The sequence below is a fragment of the Panthera uncia genome (assembly GCF_023721935.1).
Source record: "Panthera uncia isolate 11264 chromosome B3 unlocalized genomic scaffold, Puncia_PCG_1.0 HiC_scaffold_1, whole genome shotgun sequence".
In the NCBI taxonomy this organism is placed as follows: domain Eukaryota; kingdom Metazoa; phylum Chordata; class Mammalia; order Carnivora; family Felidae; genus Panthera; species Panthera uncia.
In genome coordinates this window covers 37,999,866-38,017,276 of record NW_026057582.1, presented here as the reverse complement: position 1 = coordinate 38,017,276, position 17,411 = coordinate 37,999,866, and the positions used below count along the sequence as shown (strand labels likewise).

Below are 17,411 nucleotides of genomic sequence, written 5' to 3'. Positions count from 1 at the left end.
TCCTCAATCACTGCCTAACTTCCTGCTTCCTACTAATATGGGTTAAGGGTCAATCAAGTCATTTGCAAGTCACCTGTCAGTCTACTTAGAAAGTTCCTCGGAGTGTTTTACATTTAAATCTGCTTACACAAATTAGAAAGTGAATAAATAAGACTGCTCATTAAGGTTTATTTAAATTGTAATAAAATATATTTACTAATAGGTGGCTGTAAAGAGGATAACTTAAAATTTTATCCTATAGAAACCCTTGCTTTTTCACATTGTTACTTAAATAGGAGTGATTGGATTATGGAATACTACTTGGCTCATTGGTAATAACGTGAAAACAAATCGGTTGAATATTACTGCTTTCAATGCTCATACATGGTACGTGTGTGTATAAGCATATATACATACATACTTTTCACACATCCACAAAATACCATATTCTACACATTTTTGGAAAGGAAAATTGAACTTTGGGGCAAATTTAATGAAGGCTGAAAATGTCTTTTGCTGATTGAATTATCCTTCTGCTTTTAACATTTGAAATGCTCAGTTTTTAATAAATGGCTTAATTTGCTATTACAAAGTGCTCATTTTTAAAAAATGCAACAGACATTATACACTTTGGCTATAATCACAGGCTAGAGAAAATTTCTTAGCAGTATAATGAGAAAGGAACTGATTGAGGGTCTCTGCCACCATGCTTATATACAAGGATGGGAACACCATGGGCAGTTCCAAAGTTTAAAAGAAAGAATATTTGTGGATTATATTAACATAATAGGCAGTCTTGGATAGTTAAAACTAGCCGAACTGTGACAGAAGCCCAAGTAATTACTACCAGCGGAAGCACAAATTTGGGGGCAAAAATAATAAGAATAATTTTTAAAAGCCCACCAACTATACTCATATTAACATTTATTGATTGCTTACTGTGTTCCAGCAACTATTCTAAGTGCTTTAAATGTATTATCTCAATTATGCCATAATTCTGTGACATAGACATAAATGAGTAAACTGAGGCACTGAGAGATTAAATAACTTGTTAGTGTCAGAGTCTGTCTTCAAACTCACTCCTGACTGGTATCAGTATGTTTAACATTGAGTTTTCAGCATGTCAAATTAAAAGGTTTGTGTTTTATAGAGCTATTCTTTTCACAACTAAGAAAGAAAATATGAGTAAATATTTTTGGTCCTTTCTTCTTTTCAGGCCTTTCCAATGGTATTTTTCAAGAAGACATATCATTCAGCAATGTAGAACTAAAACTTAAAAAAAAAACAACATTAAGATCAGTCTTTATATCTTAATGGGTCTAGTGAATCGGTTTTTAACAGAGTTTAATGCTATGTTAGATGGACTATTGTTTTTACACAACAATATAACTGAATTCAATATAGATATCCACATTAATATACCACTCTAAGCTAGATTGTAACAATATAATATGGCAAATATGAGAAGTAAAATAATCCAGCATCAAGTGGAGATAAAAGCGCAATGATTTTTTGTTGAACTCAAAATACATTTTTCTTTCGTTTAAAAGATTTACAGGTTTGAAATATATTTTTTCAAAGGCAACAACTGATTTTTATTCAGTAGCTTGCAAAGTCATGTTAGCAAACAGATAATACTGGCCGCCACCATGTCGAGTTAACTCCGGTTCAGCAGTCCGCTGCCCAAGTCTGGGCAGGGGGTTAGAAGAATCCTTCCTCTTTCCAGTCTATACAGTGAATTAAAGGTGGTGAGTCTCAAACTAAGAGTCATCTTCCATTTTTCCCAGTCCATCTAAGATTATTGTGGGCTTTTTTACAAACAACAAGAAAGTCTACCTAAAGCCATTTTCCTTCCATCGCCCTGAAATTCTGGTTTACGCTTTTATTAAAGCCACTGACACCTATTTGTAAATGCTTAATTTCAGATTTTAAGATTTCCCTGCTACCTTAACTACTTCCCTTGAGAAGTTTACAGCATGAGGAGTTTGTTTGCTTTATATTTTTATTTGCATTTACTCAGTAATCAAACTTCTTCATAGAAAAACTTAGTGGACAGGGAGAGTACCCTTGCGTTCCATGGCAAAACGGGCGCTCGGTGACAGGGCCCCCGTGGTTGGACAACCTGGCAAGAAAAACCCCATTGTAACATATAAGCAAAGGGTCGAAAGAGAGCTGCCACGACGTGAAAAGTCTGCTTTGTTGAACTGGGGCTCAGCAGAGCTGTCAGCAACCTTGCACAGCACAGCCACAGAGGAGAAAGGAAGCGCAAGACTTGCTGCACCGGGAGCAGGAAATGCGATGCAGGCTTGAGACCCAAATCCCTTCTCAGCAGCGCCTCCCAAAGCCAGCCACTGCTTTCCTTAGGAGAAGGCAAAGCGTCCCCAGACCCAGGTTGGCCGCACCCCAGCTCCTTTCTCTTTCCTCCGCAGCTGCACACAGACGAGCACGTGAGCCCGGCAGCGCTTCCCAGCTGTGCCTCAGCTGACCGCTTCCTGATTGGCTAAGACAGACGTGGGCTGGGGTGGGACTGGCCGCCGGCGTCGCTCGCCATTGGCTCTCAGGGAACCCGCCTCCCCCTCAGGTGAGGCGGGCTTGCGTGAGCGCGAGCCGGGCTCCGCGGGCGGGCGCGCCCCCGACACTCTCCCCCCCCCCCCCCGCCCCGCCCCATCCCGCGCGCCCCCGAGCGCGCCTCCGCCCTTGCCCGCCCCCTGCCGCTGCCTCAGCTCCTCAGTGCACAGAGACGCCTCGTCTGAGGGGACGCGAGGATCGGCCTCGCCGCCGCTTCGTCCGGTGCTCGGGGCCCTGACAAGCTGCCTGAGGGGAGGCTCTTCTGAGCCGGACCTGGACCCTTACGATTGCCGCCTGCTGCTCCTGCCTCCGGGTTTACGAGTGGGTTCCCGCCTTGCACCTCCCACCTCTGGACGTGCCTCCCCTTCTCTCCTCGCGTGTGGAGGGAGCCAGCGCTTAGGCCGGAGCGAGCCTGGGGGCGGCCGGCCGTGAAGGCTTCGCGGGGACCGATTCGCCATGGAGGGCGCCGGCGGCGCGAACGACAAGAAAAAGTAAGCCCCTTTCCTCCGTCCGTCGCGTTCTCCGCCGGCGCCCCCCGTCCGCCCGCCCCCACGGGCTCGGGGGCCAGCCTCAGCGCTCCGGAGGGGGCCGCCTTTTTGTTTCTGCCTCTTCTCCCCTCCCCTCTCTCCCCCCAGCCTCGCCGGCCGGGCTCCCCCGCTGCCCACGTCGCCATCTTGTCGTGGGGGGTGGGAGACGCCTCGAAAGTGCTTTCAGGGGCCGGGGGCTGAGCCCCGCTGGCCCTCCCCTCCCGGCCGCCGGGGCCTCGCGCCGCCCTCCTGCTAGCCTTGAAAATCACCCGGCCTGCCCTATACCCCCATCCGGGTGGACTTTCCCTGGCCCGAAAACCCCGGGAAGAGAGACGAGCCGCAGCTCGGTCGCCGCCGTTTGCACCCGAGCTTCCGCTCCTTCCCGCCCCCATTCTCTCCAGTTCCATTGAACACTCGGCCCTGGGGCGGACCCTGCGCGCTGGTCCTGGCTTCCCAGTGGGCTCGGGGCCCTGGGTTTCCCACCCAGGGGCTCGCGTGGTCAGATGAGACCTTACGGTGCGGTTGTCTAGTCGCGGCGGGTGTCTTTGCCTTTGTGCATTAGGGATTTGTCGCGACGGCCTGAAGATGCTAACTTTAGTTTGCACGTGCAGGTTTTGTTTTGTTTTAATCGCTTTGAAAAACTTGTCTAGATTGAGGAGTCGGAGTAACGGGAATTTGGCGAAGTAGCAGCATTTTAAAGAGAACATCACAATTGGATTCTTGTGTTTATATCAGCTGTCAAGGGAGCCCAGACGTTATAAATTAATATGTGAGATTGAAAAAGTATGTGATCGCAGCAAGTTTCAATGCAGCATCGAAATTTTTAGAACGGTCTCATTTTCATGAAATTGAAGCATATTAAAGGAAAACCTTCAAGATGTATCCGAAGTAAATAATCATTCTGTTAGAATTTAATGCAAGTTTTTAAAACACCTTAAAGTTTGAGTCTAAATGGTACATTATAGGATTAAGAATTATAAATGGATCCAGTGGGATTGAGGCCCCCCCCACCCCCAGCCCCGCACACAATTTGGTACATTTTTGGTATTTTAACCTTTGTGGAAATCGTTTTTAAGGAATTGGAGATTTATATAGTAAGAGTTGTGGTTGGTAGACTGGCTTTACTCCTTAAAGTCCTTCCACTCTTCTGGGAGAGATTAAGATTAACTTCCCTAATCAGTATTAGCAGAAGATAAACTTGTTTATATGTTCTTGCTATTTCGTAGATACCATTTTGGTCCTTATTTCGTAGAATGATAAATTCTCTTTGTACACCAGAGAAAGCCCTTATAAAATTCAAAAAGTGAGTAAATAGGCCTGGACTTAATTCCAAGAGTTGACAGGAATTAATTGCAATTATTTTTGCGGAAATGATTACAATGCTTTTAATGAAATGATGAAGCTGCTATATTATAAACGTGAGGCAGATTACTTCTGTGTAGTGCCAATTTTCAGTTCTTATTCTGTGCTGAATCATACTTAATACTGTGCATCAAGTTATACACCAATCATTTCTTTTTTATATGCAATTCTCTTTAATTGTAAATTCTTTGCAGTTAGTTGAGATTATCACAAGCAGCTTTAATATATTTGAATTAATTAGTTACTGTGCATCACCCCCCCCCCAATTCTAAATTAGTTCTTAGATTTTGCTCAGTCCCATGTGTTATTTTCAAAATACTCTCATTTGGAAATTTAGCAAACTTGAATCGGATTGCATCATATTTCTTAATATAGAGGTTCTTATAACTGAAAAATTAAGTTAAACACTTAATAAATAGCTACTCAACAACATTTAGATGTTTGTTAAAGATATCTGGTTTTTATCCTTTTCTAACTAATAATTTTAAAACTTTCTGAAAAGGTAACTGAGATTGAGGGGCAAGGTACTTTCTTCTTACAATTTTTCCATTTTAAATGTGCTGTAGAGTCCAGTTTGGGAAGACAAATTTGTCTTCTTAAAGATGTTCTAGGAAACTAAAAAACTGAAGGATTGGAAGAAATCACAACAGGATGGAATAGTTACAGTAGATTTAACAGGGAATTTCATGTTGATTTCTTAGTGGTAGGTAGGGCCTGGACTTAATTTAATAGCACATTAATACTGATTTTTAGATTTCAGAGTAATGTCAAGAGGTTCATTGTTCTCTTTAAGGTGTCAGGCCAGACTCCTTCAGTTTCCAAAAACAGTTATTGGATCGTTAGAGTAAAATTTCTGAGAATGGACATTTCTTAACTTCTTTAACTTTGGCCATTAAAGCCAAGAAGCTCTCATTTATTAGTAAACTTTTCTCTTGTTACAATTGTACTTTGATTTTCCTCTTTTTTGAAGAAGAGCATGGTTGGTAGTTGAGAGTATAGGATCTGGACCTAGACACTTCTAGTTAAGAGTCCAGTTTTTTCGCTTGTTAGCTTTGTGAGCTTGGGCAAGTTACTGAATGCTGTTGAGCATATTTCCTCCTTTTGGAATGATAATAATAGCAACCATCTCAGTGGTTATTGTCAACATTACATGAGATAATGTTCACTGTATGTCTGGTTTAGGAATCTTGGGAACACTGTATACTTGGAAATATGCATTACCTGTTAAAGTTCTATTTAAACTTCCACAACACTTAAAAACTTTTTTTCAAGTGTTTCCAAATATTTATGTTAGTTCTTCTCCCCGCCTTCATAGATTTTTTTCTAAATCTCCTAAAAATGAAGGCCAGCATTGGATTTAGAGCTTTAAAAGGGGTTCTTTTCCAGTTAAAACAGTATATCCCTGGGTTATGTTGGCAGCTAGCATCAGTTACTCTTCTTGAGCATCTGTTCTTCTCTCTACTCTCGGGTCCCTTCTTCACAATTCCTTACCCTGCTGTTTCCTCCCCAGATAGGCCACTTGTATTTACTTTGGGCATCAGAGATTAGAGTTGTAAACAAATATACTAGGCTTAGAGTTTATTTCAGTAAGGTATGTGCAAGTAACTTAAAGGTATGTGCAAGGAGTGGCAGTAACTTAAAACATTTTTTGTCTTGACTCCACAGTTAAGAGTAGATAGTTGCATAAATACTTATCTTTGCTAAACATGGTGAGTTGATAAAATACTCCTGGTAAAACATGTGAACCTACACAATAGAAAAACTCCTCTGCTTATGCATTTCTCCAGGTAAGACTACTGGCCTCTGTCTCAAGGCAAGGCTTCAAGCTGTATGTTAGTCTGATTTTTTGAGGCTTGATTTGTATGAAGTCTGTATTAGTGCAGTCTTTTACCCTGAACTGTGGTAGTTTGTTCCTGTAGTCCACTGGAAAGCATTTTGTGCCGTTGGGAGAATGTCCAATCTTTACCTGGTGATTTCCATTGTCTGCAGCACTAATGGTGTGTGGGCCCAAAGTTAAGATTTTGTGGTTATATTCTATTGTTGTATATTAAGAATGATGTGTAGGAGGCTGAGGAAGATTAGTCTTGACTGATGTTTTCTGAAGAACTCCTAACAGTTGATTATGTTTGCTGGTGAAATTAAAAAAAAACTGTTACCATACATGAATGTTAAAGATTTGGATTAGATTACTGAGTTTGTTCATAGATACGGCCTCTTAAAATGTAATTTTTAACATATAGATACTTCTTAAAATAATATATTCTTTGTTAAAATTTTTTTTTAATGTTTTCTATTTTTGAGAGAGGGAAAGGGAGACCCAGAATCCGAAGCAGGCTCTAGGCTCTGAGGTGTCAGCACAGAACTCGATGCGGGGCTTGAACTCCTGAGCCGTGAGATCATGACCTGAGCCAAAGTTGGGATGCTTAACTGACTGAACCATCCAGGCACCCTTAAAATACTGTATTTTTATCTAAGATTGTTAACGTAAGTCTGTTTATAAAGTAGGAGAAAATAATCAAAATTAAATGTGTTGTTAGATAGTTTTCTGTTAAGAAATTGATTTTAATTCATAAGAATGTTCTCTTTTTATCTTGTTTCTTTTTTTTTAATGATGGGACTAACTATCCAGTTGGTGGATTTTAGCCAGCTTTCTGCAACTTGTGGTGTATGTATTGTGTATGTTTTCTGCCTAACTACAGAGCTAGAAAAAGAATTTGAAGCTAAGTCAATCATATTGCTCAGTATTTTTGGTAAAAGTTTGGCAAGAATTTTTGAAATAACTAGATCTTGGAATTATAAAAATAATTTTATACCTCTCTTTCTTGGAACATCAAGAATTAACTCTTTTGTATGTATATTGAGATTTAGATTAAAATTCGCGTTTCTGCAATAAAGACTACCAAACCCATATCATTTGCCAGACATGACTCTTTCAGAAAAATGGAATATATAAAATCTACATTTATAAAAACAAAATTTAAGTGATTTCCTCATGACTTGTTTTTCCATAGCTTTTGAAGTGATTGTGAGGTTTTTTTAAAATTGTGGTTAAAAAAAAAACCCCCACATAATGTAAAAATTCCCATCTTAAGCATTTCTAAGTGTGCAGTTCAAGAGTAAGTGTATTCATGTTGTTGTGTAACTAGAATTTTTTTACCTTGTAAAACTGAAAGCATTAAGCATTTCTCCTAGTTTCCCCCTCCTAGTTCTTGATGACCATCATTCTACTCTGTTTTTATGAATTTGACTACTGAATACCTTACGTATGTGGAGTCATAAAGTTTTTGTCTTTTTGTGACTGGTTTATTTCACTTAGCATAGTGTTGTCAAGATTTATCCATGTTGTAGGCCTGTGTGAAAATTTCCTTATTTTTAAGGCCAATATACACTACATTCTGTTCATTCATCTTTCGGTGGACACTTAGGTTGCTTCCACGTGTTGGCTGTTGTGAATAGTACTGTTATGAACACGGGTGTACAAATATCTCTTATAGATCTTGTTTTCAGTTCTTTTGGATATATCCCCAGAAGTATGTTGCTGGATCGTATAGTAACTATTTTTAAGTTTTTAAGGAACTGCCATACTGTTTTCCATAGTGGCTGCAACATTTTATATTTCCACCAACGGTGCACAGGGGTTCCTATTACTCCATATCCTCCCCAACATTTGTTAATTTCTGTTTTTGTGATAATGACCATTCTAATGGATATGTTCAAGTGGTTGTATTTTAAGGGTTTGTGTGTAATAACCAACTTAAAGTTAACAACAGAGAACAGTTGCCAGGGGAAGCTTTATTGGACATGAGGTTAAGCTTCTGTAAAATGAGAATTAAGTTTTTCTAGGGACTCAGATTTGATCTGCCAGTACATTTTCAGAAAAATACTTATTGATTAAAATGGCCTGTAACTGTTTTGTTGTTAATAAAGTTACACTTAATTGGTAACTTATTTTAAATGATTTTTAAAAATAATTGAAATGACTTATTTTCATAAGAAAATCACCTCCAAGATGATACCATTTAGTTCTGGTGATCTCAACTGTTGGAGTATTTCTTCATTTTAAAATTTAATTTACTTATAATATTAAACATAAAGATGATTTCACGGTATGGTTTTCAAAATTTATTGTTTTGCAAGTGGTTCAAAAATCTAGTGATGGAACATAACTTATGGTGGTTCTTCACCTACTTGTTTTGAAAGTCACAATATATTTAGGCAAATTAAGTGTCTGCCACTTAATACTGCAATTTTCACTCATTTGTAACAATTTCCTGTGCTGCTTCTCTTTTCCTAATAGTTGGTGAGAATCTGTTTTGCCAACTGAAAAATAAGATTTAAAGGCAGTAAGTTTAAGTCTTTAAGAGTTCTGATATATTTCTGTTCTTAGAGATCTTGTGAATGACCCTCTCTCCTTTTTTCAATTATAAAATTGAAACATTTCAATGGGCAAGATCACAAATGGGAATAATTGGAAGCTTGTGGTGTAAAAGAGAATACACACAGTGAGTTCTTAATAAATATTTGAATGAACGAAGAGAAGGCAGAGGAAGATTTTAAGGTTTTTAAAAGGTTTTTTGGAAGTCATGATTGTCCTCTCTTCTATGTCTTAATTTTCATAGGAATTTTTCTTATGCTTGGAAATGCCTTGTGTTACTTTGGAACTTCCTTGAATCTTGAAATTTATTTTTTTGTTCTTTCAGAAATGTTTATAGTATCTATTAGAATCAGGCAAAAAAATTTTGTTAGTAAATACAGCTATATCATACATACTTGGCCTTGAAAGTAAATCAGTACCCTATTTTAAGGTATGTTAAAACTTAGTGCTTGCCAATTCTATATTGGAGCACTGAGTAAAAAAAGTTTACCAAAAGAAGCATATGTATATGACTGCAGGAAATTCGCTAGTTAAATGTATGGAATGCGTCTTTACCTTGTTTCATCTTTAGCAAATGTTTCTTAAGTCTGCTCTAAACTTTCAGAAAGTTTGGACCAGTTTATAGTCTCCAGCAGTGTTGGAGAGTGCCAGTTTCTTGTACTTGGTCATCATTAAAGTTTGCTTCAAGTATGAAATACTTGAAGTTTATAAGTGTATTGGGATGCTTTCTATTGCAGTGAAGAGACATAACTCAAGCTAGTTTAAGGGGGTAAGGCAGTCATGGGCTTACACATGACAAGATACAACTCAAGCTAGTTTAAAGGGGTTAGGCGGTTAATTGGCTTACACAGTCTAGTTTTGGTTGAGAGAATAGTTAAATCCAGAGTCTCAAGTGATGTCCTCAGAGTATAATTTCTGACTTTCTCTTGAATATTACTTGGTTTATATGTCTTTGTTCTATATGCATGTTGGCCTTGTTCTGCCACTGACAGGCTATCTGTATGGTATGAAAGATGGTACCTAGCATTCCCATGCCTGCATTCATAGAGTTTGTGATTTAAAAAAATGAAAAGAAACTGGCTCTTCTAGTATCCATATAGCTGTCTCCTGGATTAATGCCAGTTTGCCCTGCGTGGACTATTCATTTTTAACCATGTCGGTGGGGTTCCCTGATTACATGAGTCAAATGTCTTATTATAGTATTTCATTGTCTTGATGTAGATTATTAATTATCTCCTTATCTAGGACTCTTGGTCATTGCTGGTATTGTAATGAATGGACTATAGGTTTTTGTTGCAAATCATCTGAATTCGTATTCTACAGATACCAACCATAATTGTTCTTGCTGTGCACTTTGGGAAGCTTAGAGTCTCTTCTGTGGATTAGGGTTTTCATTTCAGTTTCCTTAAGAAAGAAGTAGAATGACTAATGGCTAAGAACTTAGGTGCTAGAGGCTGGCTGCTTGCTTTGCCACTTACTAGCTATGTGGTCTTGTACAAGTTACTTTACATCTGTAGATCTCACTTTCTTCATCTATAAATTAGGATAAGAATATTTGCCTTTTAGGATCATTGTGAGGATAAAAAAAGATATTTTTTTTTTTTAACGTTTTTTATTTATTTTTGGGACAGAGAGAGACAGAGCATGAACGGGGGAGGGGCAGAGAGAGAGGGAGACACAGAATCGGAAACAGGCTCCAGGCTCCGAGCCATCAGCCCAGAGCCTGACGCGGGGCTCGAACTCACGGACCGCGAGATCGTGACCTGGCTGAAGTCGGACGCTTAACCGACTGCGCCACCCAGGCGCCCCAAAAAAGATATTAACTCATGTGAAACACTCAAGAGTTCTTGGCACAAAGTAGGGGCTTAATAAACTAGAAACTATTATTAGGTTCATATTATAATTATGTTTTTTCAGAAGAGTTTCACTCTTTTGAAGTCTCATATTTAGAATCATTCAAGCCTTCTTTGGGACAATCTAAGAACGGATGGTATCTTTTGGGCCACACCATTAGTAAACCTGTAATAGTAGTAGAATATTAGTGATGCTTTTCCTCTACATTGGTTTTTTTTCTCCACGAATGCCTGGCCTTTGCAGGTTAAATAAAGATATTTGTGTGTGTGTGTAGATGTGCTGTTTTAAAGTAATTTTTCTGGGGTGTTTGGGTGGCTCAGTTGGCTAAGCGTCTAACTCCTGGTTTTGGCTCAGGTCATGATCTCGCTGTTCATTAGTTTGAGCCTCACATTGGGCTCTGTGCTGACAATGTGGAGCCTGCTTGGGATTCTCTCTCTCCCTCTTTCTGCCTCTCCCCTGCTCATGCTCTCTCTCCCTCTCCCTCTCTCTAAATAAATAAATAAATAAAACAAAAACATGTTTTAAAGTAATCATTCTTCATAGTGATAATGGTAAAGGAAAAAAAAATATTCACAAGGCTCTTTATTTGGCTGTTAGAGGATGGCAAATTAAGAAAGCCTATTTTTCCATACTCTTTTGGTGTCAGGAAATCATTAAATGTCTTTTAATCCGTTTGCAGAGGAGAGTTGGAAATTGCTTGCCTTTGCAGATAACATAGCTAAAATGATTAAATGGGTTATATGTTAAACCAGTAGTCAAAGCCTTCACTGTGAATCGAGGAAGTACTATTTTTCTTGGGTAATGTGAGCAAGTTGATTTATTTCAGTGGTTCAAAAAATTTTTTTCAACCCAGGACCATTGCTCCAGCACCTAACCACTTGACCTGTAACAGGTTATTGTATATTCATTTGTTTAGCAGATATTTGTGCATCTAATTTGTCAAGCAGAGCATTGAGTTGTTGATGGCTCAGGCCACAGTTGAGTAATTAGTTTTTGGTGTTGATGCATCTGTTATGTAGTCCATCTTTTATTTTTTAGTACAGTGATTTCAAGTTTGGGGTTCTTGCAAAATGTAGACCAGGATTTAAGTTTTGTTATTAATACCAATCATCACGGAAGCATCCTCTATAATTGTATTTACTTATTTGGCCAGTCTGCCTTGAGAATTTTGACATACACAGAAGCACTCTCATAAAACAGTCTATTCATTTCTGGCAGCTTTAAATGTTAGAAAGTTCTTTTGTTCCAGTATTTCTTGACACTGACCAGTGTTTAGATCTCTTTTGGATCAAAGCAATCCCTGTGAACCTTTGAGATGTACCGTCTGAGTGTGCACTTTAAAAAAATGTAACTATTCCTTTTAGTGATCATTTGGTACCAATTTGATCATAAACAAATGCAACCTCAAACATAGAAAGTTTGTAGCAACAATATAGACTTATGTAGAGATTATTTAGATGATCCAGAATATGATTTTTCCCCTTTTTCTTACATTGCCACCAGAACAGGAACACAGTTTAAAAATTCATAAAGTTTACCTTCAATACTGTTTTAACTCTGTTGAGCAAAAGCCTGCCATCTTTTAATTCCCATGTATTACTCTCTGCATTTGAAAAAATCACCGAATCTGTGTGACGTCCTTTTCAAATACTTGAAGGTGGTTATTTCTATTCCTAAGTAAAAACATCCCCAAATTTCTTTAATTTTTCCATTTAAAAATTATTGAGCATCTGATTTGTGGAAAGGCATAGGCTATATTAAATATGGGAGCTTCAGTCTTCGGTGGAATCTGAGCCCTGCCACTTACTAATAGTGTTACTTCCTTTATATAGACAAGGAAACAGGATCAGGGGATTCATTGGGAAAATTTATTGGGTAACATTGGATAGGATTGATTAATGTAGGTGGAGGACCAAGACATTTGCTTAGGAGAGCTTTTTCTTTGTCATTGTTTCCAGGATCTTCATTATGGTCAGGGTTTAGAACTAAATAAAAATCTTCAGCTTGTGATTTCTATGTCTACACCTTTATTTCAATACATGTGAATTTTTTTATTAAGTACTTATTGTAACTTACATATTTTCTGTTATATTTAAGCAAGTAATTAAGGGCACATTCTTCTGAATACATACATCCACACACACATGTAGTGTCATTGACCTTCTTTAAGTTCCAGTGTCAGTTCTATTAATATAATAAAGAAAACAAAAGCATTTACAAGCTGAGGTGGCTAAAACGTAAAGGGAGAAGAGTAATAGAGGAGGTGATGTGCTTTGGGGAAAGCCATTAACACATAGCTGTTACTCAGGGACAGTGATTCTCAAGCCCTTTGATGTTTGTGACATTCATAAAGAGATTTAAAGGTGAATTTTAAAAATTGTTTAAAAGGTTTGAAAAAATCATTCTGTGGTTATTATGTTTTTTAATTGGTCATCTTTGAAGCCTAATTATGCTCTTGTATTTTATTACTCACTTGTCACTGAGCTGTACCATTCATTAGCTTCTTATTCCTAGCAATTGTGCCTCATTCTACACAGCATCGCCCAACCCACTGAGTGCAGTGTTCTGCCTGACAAACATAGTTGTCTAGTATGTATATGTAGTTGCAGCTAAAAATAAATTTTTCGTATTGTTCAAAATTTGCTGGCTAACCTGTTAAATCTCTGCTATAAGACCTGCTGGTGGTCCTCAAATTTCTGTGACTTAATCACCTGGGTGTTTACTTAATATAAGGATTCCCAGGTACCCACCTGTAGACATTCGGATTTGATAATTTTGGGATGAGATTCAGGAATTTTTAAACTTTACAAGCACTGATAGATGAAATACAAACTTTGAATAGCTCAGAGTGCTAAACAGAATCATCTGAGAGATTGTTTTTTGAAAGACACATTCCAGGTCTACCATTTGAATTTCCAGGGTTGGGATTTAAGCACAAATACCTGGGAAGAAAGTTCCATTACTGATGATGATGTATATCACAGATCAACCAGTGTCTAATCTAGTCTAAGTCCTTAGTGTATTTTGTAGTTTTTGAGTTCCTAAGTATTTGGCAATGCTAATATATGAGAGATTGGATATGTTTCCTGTACATGTAAAGCATTTGGGCAGATTGAAAAAAAAAAAAAAGTTAACCATTTTTGGGTGTTGAACAGTCTTTTACTTCTCTGGGAATTTTTGAAAGACACATAAAGTATTTTCTTAGAGTAGAGGGGCTCAAAGTATTCTCCAGAGCAGCATCATTGGTACCTACCTGCTAACTTGTTACAAATGGAGATTCTCAGGCCCCATCCAGCTCTCCTGGGTCAAAAACCCTGGGTAAGGCCCAATAATCTGTTTCCAGAATCCTGCCAGTTGATTGTGATACAAGCTAAAATTAGAGTAATAGCTTCACATACACATTTTTGGTTTTATATATCTAGTACTTCATATATAGCAGAGGATCAAAGACTTTTTTGAGAGGCCCAATACCAATTCTGAACCAGGAGAGAGATGATGTAAATCACTAGTTAGGAATAATCTAAAAACAAAAGCATATTCCTTTTACAGACAGAACTTTAGTACGTAATATTGTCAACAGATGTAAATATGTTAGCTAATTAATAAGTTTATTTAATGTATAAATAGAACATTTTCACATTAGTGCTACCTCAGATGTGATATAGATTTTTTTTCAGAATGTACCCTGAATTTAAAACCGTAAATCTTTCTTCCCTGTTTATTTTACTGCAGCATTAGAAAATCGAGTATTAAGCATTTCTGTGAGGTTATTGGAAGGAGAATAATCTATCTTTTCCCTAATTGTGGATATTTCCAAGATATTGCCAAGCTAGTAAGATAGTAAACACTTAAACCAAGAAATTTAAGTTCCTTTCAAAACTCAAATAAGTGTATGTATACTGAGTATTTTTCTTTAGAAACCATTTCACTTGATTTTATAATTTCAGATTAATTATGAAATGCCAAATTTAAAAGCCAATAATTAGATGAGAACGAGAGACTGAAAATATTAAATTATATTGCTTACTCAGTCACCACTTTCCGTTTCTCTGAAAGAAATATGATCGTTCCTGCTTCATTTCCAAAATGAAGGAAACATTTAACTCCTTTCTAATTAGTCTTTCTGGAAAACAAATTGAAACGTTAGATGACTACTTCTTTCAGACTTTTCTGACAAATGCAGGTACATAATAGTATCAGTTCACCGATGAATTTTGAAGTACAAAATATTCTGTGATCTTGCCATCTTGAAACTATGAATTTGCTAACTGTATATTGTGTTTTTCAGGTTTTATCTAAGCATTTGTAAGTTACATGTCTGTATGTATATGTGTACATATATACATACTGATTTACATATGTACACAGGTATTATACACAGAGAGAAATGGATTCATATTCAAATTTTGTTGTATACCCTCTTCACAATACTATACTGTAACATCTTCTATAAGCACAGATTAATTTTTGTAGACTTTTGTCTTGTGTCTTAAATTTTTGTTATTTGATTTTATGGAAAGATTTTTCCTAGGGCAAATGTGTCAGGGGATTGACCTACTAACTGCTACTGAATAAAGACAAGAAACATAATGGTCTATTTGTCCTAGAATGTAAGCTCCATGGGACAAGTAACATGGTCTGTTTTGTTAATCAGTCTTGCTGAGAACAGTATATGGCTCAATGGAGATGACTAAGAAATACTTGTTGAATAAATGAATAATATTCTTTAACATGAATATCCTAAAGGTTCATTTTTAAGTTTATTAGAAGTTAGAAGACATTTTCCTGGAGAAAATAGTTATAAATAATAACTAGCTGTCCTGAAAATGTAATTCATGTTTAATTTTAAATGTCACTGTTTGCAGTTTTTTTTCCATTAAGTAAGGATATATATTTTTAAACATTATCTGTTTGAAGTATTAGGGTTTTGCAGCAATTACCAGGTAGAAAATAGAACAACAAATCTTATTAATCGTAAGAATACTCGAAGTAATAGATCTGCTTGTCTAGGGGTAACCTCCTCTTGAAAAAAAAAAGCCAATAAGATTAGAAATCAACTTAATAAAAATTTTCATGTCTTATGATGAAAATTACAACACTTCTTGAAAACGATTTTAGAAAACAGTCAAATCTTGTGTTTCTAGCTATGCCAGGAAGACATAATTATAAAGGTGTTGATTTAATTGATTAATAGCATTAACTACAACTCATGCATTTACCTGACCACATCAGTTTAGGAATAAAAAGTAAAAGACATTAGAGTATAGATTAGAGTGATAAGGGAAATAATCTTAAATCTTTAGCCTCTTTTTAATAAATTGGTATTCTAGTTTCTCTACCTTCTCCCTTTGCCTCCAGATCTCTTCTCTGGCGGCATCACTTGCTCTCTCTTTGGTGATATAGTATTGGTGCCACTCACTGTTATGCTGCTAGGTGATTTTTTTTTTTTTAAATCAGTAGCTTTTCTAACTTACATCTAGTATACCCACCAAATGCTTACTTACACTTGAAAGTGCATATCCATATAATCATGGTAAATCCAAATTGTATGCTTTGTTCATAGTACTAACATTATTATTCTGTTTAATTATGATCATAACCTGTAGGATTACGGGAGCACTGATGAAGCACATATTCAGGGATCCTAAAACAAATGTTGAAGGGTGGGGTAGTCAGCCTTCCATGGGCTGAAGTCAAAGTCAAATAGATTAGGGCTAAATACTAAAGCCAAGTGGAACTTACACACATCTCTACTAAGAATACAAAGGTAAAGATGAATGAGGCAGTTTCCTGCCTCCAAGAAGCTTTGAGGATTGTAGAGGAAGATAAGTACAGTTAACCCTTCAGCAATGCAGGTGGTTAGGGGTACTGACCCCCTGCACACTTGAAAATCCACGTATATATTACTTTTGACTCCCCCAAAAATGTGACTAATTGCCTTCCCCTCAAAACTTGACTGTTAACTGGAAGCCTTACCGATAACTATTAACACATATTTTATATATGTTTTATATACTGTATTCTTACAATAAAGCAAATTAGGGAAAAGAAAATGGTGTTAAGAAAATCATAAAGAGAAAATAACATTTATAGTACTATATTGCATTTATCAAAAAAAATTCCATATATAAGTGGATCTACACATTTCAGATCTGTGCTGTTCAAAGGTCATGTGTATGTAGCAAAATAACCAGAGTGGTGAAATTTAGGGGAGAAGAACAGTTTTGGAAGACAGAGTAGAGACAAAATAATGCTGGGTTGAATCTTAAAAGTTTCTCACATAAATTTGCCAAGTCACATACTGAGAAGGGTACCTCAGGCTGAGAGAGACTGAGCGAGAAGGGAATGAAATATGTTTTTGAGTAACTGCAGTGTGACCAAAGGAATAGGGAATAATGAGGATGAGGAGATGGACAGGGAACTAGCTAAGGGAGGGTTTCTTTAGAAAATAGATGTTGTCCTGTGTACATTTGATGGGATTTTAAGCAGGGCATAATATGAGATTTCTGACTGTGGAATGATAATTGGGTAGATATTTGGGTGAAATTAAAGCACAGTAATAGTGAAATAGTTCAGTCAATGGTTCCCAGATCTAACTGTATATCATATGCATCTTGGGAGTTTTACAAACCCAGAATTTTGGGCCCTGCTTCAGATCTACTGAATCAGAATTTACGAAGGTGGAGCCCAGAAGTTTGGAATGTTGAATGCCCCTAAATAATTATGATGCACCTAGACCAGCATTT

At 37.3% G+C, this 17,411-nt stretch overlaps 1 protein-coding gene across 1 annotated transcript in view; it reads left to right on the top strand.

Annotated features, from left to right (window-relative positions):
• The first annotated feature begins 2,652 nt into the window (after nt 1–2,652).
• The window catches only part of HIF1A (hypoxia inducible factor 1 subunit alpha), a 42,355-nt gene continuing 27,596 nt past the window's right edge, over nt 2,653–17,411 (top strand). Inside the window, exon 1 of the mRNA XM_049611509.1 lies at nt 2,653–3,038. Coding sequence (XP_049467466.1) covers nt 3,004–3,038 — 35 coding nt within the window. The 5' untranslated portion in view covers nt 2,653–3,003. The remainder of the gene's footprint in view (nt 3,039–17,411) is intronic.